Here is a 6,556-nt window from a genome sequence, read left to right on the forward strand (position 1 = left end):
ACGCCCCACGACCCCGCCGGAGGACGCTCCGCCGGCCACGCCCCCTGCAAGTACCACCCCCGCCGGTCACACCTCCGACCACGCCCCCGCATCCCTTCCCGGTCCCGTCCCCACCGGCCCCGCCCCCGCGCCCACCGCGCCACATACCGGTCAGAGGACGCCCCGCCGGCCACGCCCCCGTGCAAGCACCAGCCACCGGCCACGCCTCCGACCACGCCCCCGCACGAGGACTCCCGCCTCCACGTGGCCGCGCTGGACCCCAAGCTGACCACGTGCCACCAGCACGCCTCCGCAACCCCCGCGGCCGGGGCGAGGGCGCGGTGACCCTCCCCTAGCCTGCTCTCTCAGGCCACGCCCCGGCCGCCCTAGGCCCCAGGGGCCCGGCCTCCGTGGCTCCGCTCCCGCGCAGGCCGCCCGGCCGAGCGCAGAGGCGCTGATGGAGTCGGAGACGCGGGTTCTGCGCGCGGCCGGAGGCTTCGGCCGGGCGCGGCGTCTGCTGGCCGCTGCTTCGTGGCTGCCGTGCGTGGCGCTGGGGCTGGCGCTGGGCTCGGAGCCGCTGCTCACCGCGCTACCGGCGCACCACTGCCGGCCGGACCCCGCGCTGCTGCCCCCCGCGCTGCGCGGCCTGCGCGGGTCGGCGCTGCTCGATGCCAGCGTGCCGCGCCTGGGGCCCGCGCGCGCCCCGAGCCCCTGCCTGCTCCTGCGCTACCCCGAGTCCGCGTCCCGCGCCCGCCCCAACGGGACCCGACCCTGCACGCGCGGCTGGCACTACGCGCTGCCCGCCGCCGGCCTGCTGCGCAGCCCGGTCACCCAGGTGCGCTCCCGACCAGCGGAGGAGGGGCGGACGGCTTGGGTCCCCGGCGTTCCGCCCACCCCCGCCTCCTTCTCGTCTCTGTCCCTACATTTCGCCGCCTCCCGCTCTTCCGCCCCCAGGTCTCTGTCCCCCGTCCTCTGCTCCCCCTTTCTTCTGTCCCCACCTCCTTCGTCCCCCTTATCTTCTGCCCTTGGTCTGCTGGGGCTGTCATGCTGGGCTCTTAGTCGGGGGTCAGATGATGCAGCAGATGTCGACATAGGCGGGTGCCAGGTCTAATGGCAGAGCCCGCTGCCCGAGGTCTGCCAGTGTGGGCGGGCAGCCTGGAGGAAGAGGAGTTCCGCTGAAGGGATGAGCAGATAAGCGCCAGGTGGTCCGCAGGACGTGCCACTTCAGTGCCACCAACCCTTTGAGTAAGCCATGGCTTTGGGCCATGTAGGTGTCGAAATTGTGCTCCAAGACAGGAGGCTTTGAATCAAGGTAGTCACGTAGAGCTCCGGAGGTGCACACAAGCTGGACAGGAGGTGGGGGCAGCTCAGCGGTCTGGGTGGGAGAGGTGGGGGAGGGCAGCTGGAACCTCCCAGGACCCTCTTCCTCTCCTTCGTCCCTCGAGCGAGCGAGGATCCGCCCAGCTCTGCTTCCGCTTGGCCTCTACCCCGCAGCCCGAACTCTGTCCCTGGGAGGACTGGCCCCAGTGTGGAAACTGGGACAGGGTTGCCACATCCCTGCCCGGAGCCCTGAAACTTGCTGGGCTTCTCCTCCTCCGTCCCATTCTGTTCCCCGTGGCACCTGCCCTTTTCTTGAGGTCCTGATCAATCAGCACCCTACCAGCTTTCACGAACGTTTGGTTTTTAAACTAAAAACTCTGATGTAGTGTGACCCAAAATGGTATGTTAGGTCTGGGGAGGAGGCGGAAACCTGGAAGGAGAGGTGGGGAAGGGCAAAACTGAGGTCAAGGGCCCTTGTCGGGGAAAAGTGGGTGAGCTCAGCCCTCCAGCCTGTTCCCGGAGTCACTCTTGAAATGAAATGAGCAGGGCAGGGGGGAAGTGAGGGCGAGGCCCTTGGAACAGCGGTGGGAAGCTTAGAGCAGTCAGGAGTCACCTGTGGCAGGACAGCAGTGGCTGCAGAGAGGTGAGTGGGATCCTATCCAGAGAAAAACACAAAACAGACTTCAGGCTCCAGGTGGGTGTCCCGGGGACCCCTGTACTGCCCTCTGGGAGCTCAGACCAGGAACTGTTCAAATCCCAGTGGAAGACTACCAGAGTCAGGAGAGTATGCTGTGCGACTCTGAGCAAGTACCTCACGCGCTCTGTGCCTCAGTTTCCCTTTATTTCCAGAGGGGAATTGGAGCAAGACGTCTAGGGCCCTTGGCAGCCTGACGCTCTGGGAACTCCAGCAAGGGGAAGGGTGGACCTGGCCAGCCAACAGGTGATTGGTGTCCCCCACAGTGGAACCTCGTGTGTGAGGACGGCTGGAAGGTGCCGCTGGAGCAGACGAGCCACCTGCTGGGCTGGCTGCTGGGCTGTGTCCTCCTGGGCGCAGGCTGTGACTGGTGAGGTTCTGGTCCTTCCCTTCTGCCCCAGCAGTCCCACCTTCAAGCCCTCAGGGTCTAGCTAGATACCCGAGCTGTCCTGACGCTCAGCCCCGTGTGTCCCCTGCTGCCCCCCAGGTTTGGACGTCGGGCTGTGTTTGTGGCCTCCCTGGTGCTGGCCACGGGCCTGGGGGCCAGTGAGGCCCTGGCTGCCAGCTTTCCTGCCCTGCTGGCTCTAAGGCTGCTTCATGGGGGGGCCTTGGCAGGCTTTTCCCTGGCCCTCTACGTGGCTCGTGAGTACCATGGGGTGCTTCCGGGGAGCACCCCCTCAGGCGAGGCCTCCCACTCAGCTACAGGGCCAAGTCAGGTGGCATGGGAGGCCTCCCTGGCACTCCCACTGAGGGCCTTCCTTGTGAAGGCGGGAGGGGCACGCTCTGTTCTGTGAGCTCTACTGGTGGTGGTGGGAAGGTCCGGGTGCTGGAGGAGCAGTGAGTTGGCCTCAGACATCGTAGGCTAGTGACTGGTCCCCCCACAGCCCTGGACAGAGCAGCTGTCCCAAAAGGCCTTGGTCTCAGGCTGTTTCTGCTCAGGCCTGGAGCTGTGTGACCCCCCCCACCGCCTGGTGTTCTCCGTGGCAGCTGGCCTCTTCTCAGTGCTGGGCACCCTGCTGCTGCCCGGCCTGGCCCTGCTTGCGCAGGACTGGCGCCTCCTGCAGGGGCTGAGTGCCCTGGTCACAGGGCTCTTGCTGCTCTTTTGGGGGTAAGTGTGGTGGTAGATGGTTCAGTAACAGCAGTGGAGGCCATGTGTGTCACTTCTCTCCATGCATGTGGGAATGGGACAGGGATCCAGGGAGCCACGGGATGACCTCTCCCCCTGGGTCCTGGGCAGGGGCATTGGCTTCTGCCATCCCTACACCCCATCCTTGCAGGTTCCCATCCCTGTTCCCTGAGTCTCCCTGCTGGCTGCTGGCCACAGGACAGCCAGCCCGAGCCAGGAAGATCCTGTGGCACTTTGCAGAAGCTGGGGGCGTGGACCCCGAGCACAGCTCAGAGGAGGAGAGCTCCCTGGCTATGGGTAATGCACCAGCCAGGAGAAGGGAGGTGTGGGTGCTGGAGAAGGGGGAGAAGGGTCAGCCTCTCATATATGCCCCCTCATATTCCCGGAGCCACAGAACTGGACATGCTGGGTGCAGGGAGCCCCCAGCCCCAGTACCACTCCGTCCTGGAGCTGCAGCAGACCTGTGTCGCCTGGAGAAATGGACTCATCCTGGGCTTCAGTTCGTGAGGAGGGGAGGGCATGGGTGGGCTAAGTGTCTGAGCCTTCCTCCCAGGGTGGGTCTTTGGTCCCCAGTCCTGGTTGGGCCACAGCTCCGCCCTCCCTGCCTCCCTCCCAGGCTGATCTGCGGGGGCATCAGAGCCAGCTTCCTCCGCAGCCTGACCCCGAGTGAGCCCGCTTTCTATCAGCCCTACTTCCTGGGCGCTGGCCTGGAGGTAGTAGCCACGGTGTTCCTGCTGCTGACCGGGGACCGCTGGGGCCGACGCCCAGTCCTGTTGCTGGGCACCCTGGTCGTGGGCCTGGCGTCCCTGATGCTCCTTGCCGGGACCCAGTGTGAGTGTGCAGGGTCCTTGTGTTTGGCTGAGGGTCTGACTGATGTGGGGTACGGGGATCGGCCCCCTCCTAGGCCCACAAGAGAGAGGCACAGGTGTCGGGAAGAACCTGTGTTTTCCCCCACTCATGTCCCCACTGTGTGCCCAAACGGACACCCAAAGGATCCTATGGGAAGGGGCTCGATAGAAAGGCCTGGTTCAAGTAGGGGCGGCCGAGAACACCTGACACCCCCCGCCCAGCACAGGGCGCGGCATCACGGTGGAAGGCTGGGAGGCCAGGCCCCGTGCGCAGTGTGGGAGCCTTCTCCTTGTCCCCAGACCTGCCAGAATGGACCATGTTGTCCCTCTCTGTCCTGGGCCTCCTGGCCTCCCAGGCCGTGTCTGCTCTCAGCAGCCTCTTTGCCGCAGAGATATTCCCCACGGTGATCAGGTGAGGTGCATGCCACCCTTGCCAGCTCCCGCCCGTCCTCCATCCTCCATCCCCAGGCTTCAGACCAGCTCTTCCCAGGGACATGGGGGACACTGGTCACAGAAGCACGTGGAGGAGGGGGGGCAGAGTTGAGACAGCCCCCAGAGAGGACACAACCCCGGGGGGGGAGCCTGTTTCTCATTTCCTAATGAAAATAACAAGACTTGTTCCAGGATGGGGAGGAGAACTTTTTCCACAAAAACCTTTGGGTTTGGTTTTCCCCAGAGCCCCCACGCTCCACCCCCCTCCCAACACCGTGCACTCTCCGCAGGGGGGCTGGGCTGGGCCTCGTGCTGGGGGCCGGTTTCCTGGGCCAGGCCGCAGCCCCCCTGGCCGCCCTGCAGGCCCGGAGTGGCTTTTTCCTGCACCACATTGTCTTTACCTCCTTCACCATCCTGGCCCTGCTGTGCGTCCTGCTGCTGCCGGAGAGCCGGGGCCGCGGGCTGCCCGTGTCGCTGCAGGATGCCGACCGTCTGTGCCGGTCCCCACTCCGTGGGGGCCGCCCCGACGCAGACCACCTGCCGCTGCTGCCGTCCTCCGCCCGCCCCGCTGGACGGCAGTGGGGCCAGGACGGCTGACCGGAGCCCCCCTCGGTGGCCGCGAGCCAGGATGGCTGCAGGGTCTAGCCGTCCCCCGCTGGGGCCCTGGCTCCTTGGCACCCCCCCCACACTGTGGAGGATAAAAGCATCCGTGGAACTTGGCGTCCTCACTGCTTCTCCCGCGAGCCGCACCCCCCGGGGTCTACCCTCTCCGCAGAGCTTGCTACCCCCAGCCCCGGTGCCTGCAGCCCCTTGACAATCCCCACGCCCTAGGGGACAGCAGAGGCTGGGGAGTAGCCCAGTGCCAAGGACAGTAGCGGGGGGCGGAGGGAGCTGGGCTCTGCAGGTCATTGCGAGACCGCAGTGGAGAGAAGAGCACATTTTTAATTCTGAGGAGGGAGGCAGGAGGGGCAACTCCTTTCAGATCCTATCTGCCACTCCGGGCTGTGGGCCCCCTGGACTCTGTCCTCTCCAGGAGAAACAGGCTGCCCAAGGGCCTCGGGGATAGAGCCTGGTGGCCTCTGGCTGCCTGCAGAGATCAGCTGGGCCGCACAGCCACTACGCCAAGCCCTTGAGGTCAGGCTGCCGGTCCTGGGAAGGACATCTGCCCTCCATGTCCAGGTGGCATGCCCTCAGCAGAGTGGGCCCAGGTCTGATCAGCAACCCCCCTTCCCTGGCCCTTGGTCCGGCCCTCACGGGGGTCCATACAGGTCAGCCAGCCGGGCAAAACGGGGGCCCCAGTCCCGGAGGCAGCTGTAGTCTTGGTCCTCGTCCCCCAGGCTGGACAGGATGGAGCTCAGCGTTCCTGCCACAGAACCATCCCCCTCGTAGTCATAGATGAGAGCTGTGTCGTAGGGCGGGACGCTGGGGTCACTGTCTGCCACCTCCAAACCCTGCGGGAGAGGCCCCAGGAGCTCAAGACCCCTGCACACTCCAACCCCAGGTGCCCTCCACTGCTCAGGCTGCAACACAGGGCAAGCTAGCCCAAGGCATGGACACTGAGAAGGGAGGGGCCCCTAGAGGGCCAGAGGAGGTCTGAGGGCACAGTCCTGAGCTCGCAAGAGCAGGGGCACCGCTGGGAGCCCCTGCCCAGGATGTGAAGAGACATTTCCCTCTGGGCGGCTCTCCTGGCTTAGGGCTGGGATACCCGAGACTCCCTGACATGCCTTTATGTTTTCCCTCAGCCCCCAGACGGGGTTCCCGTGTTCGCAGCATCTCCTGCAGGAAGTCACTGATGCTGTGTCCACATAAACTACCGGGGTACCTGGATTTGGGGGGCAGCCGCACTCCCAGCCCTGGGGGCACACTAACTTTTCTCTGCCAGTGCCCGGTGGAAAGTGCCCCAGAGCAAGCCCCAACCCACCCCAGTTCAACTGGGCCCACCAGGATCCAGGGGCTGGGCAGCTTCCTCTTCCCGCAGGACGGCTGTGGCTGTGGTCCTCTGCACCTCCCCAGCCTCCCTCGGCTTCAGATCCTCCCGAGCTCCCCGGAAGCTCAGCCAGAGTCCCCAGCGATGGGTCTGCTCTCCACAAGGGCGCATGTACAGGGGGTCCACGGGGGTACGCACATGTGTGTAGTCCCCACCGCACGCGCATCAAC

General features: G+C 65.6%; 1 protein-coding gene across 2 annotated transcripts; it reads left to right on the forward strand.

Annotated features, from left to right (window-relative positions):
- The first annotated feature begins 436 nt into the window (after window positions 1-436).
- Window positions 437-5,114, forward strand: SLC22A31 (solute carrier family 22 member 31). 2 transcript variants are annotated; one of them, XM_040633158.1, is made up of 9 exons: window positions 437-814; window positions 2,260-2,363; window positions 2,481-2,635; window positions 2,933-3,101; window positions 3,271-3,416; window positions 3,508-3,622; window positions 3,736-3,950; window positions 4,268-4,379; window positions 4,690-5,114. In XM_040633158.1, exons 1-9 carry the CDS (start codon window positions 437-439, stop codon window positions 4,994-4,996), a joined length of 1,701 nt encoding a protein of 566 aa, XP_040489092.1. In that variant the 3' UTR covers window positions 4,997-5,114. The 2 variants fall into 2 exon arrangements, with proteins under 2 accessions (XP_040489092.1, XP_040489093.1); XM_040633159.1 differs by having other exon boundaries at window positions 3,514-3,622.
- The last annotated feature ends 1,442 nt before the right edge of the window (window positions 5,115-6,556 follow it).

The sequence above is a fragment of the Ursus maritimus genome, unplaced genomic scaffold (genome assembly GCF_017311325.1).
Source record: "Ursus maritimus isolate PB19 unplaced genomic scaffold, ASM1731132v1 scaffold_19, whole genome shotgun sequence".
Lineage (NCBI taxonomy): Eukaryota > Metazoa > Chordata > Mammalia > Carnivora > Ursidae > Ursus > Ursus maritimus.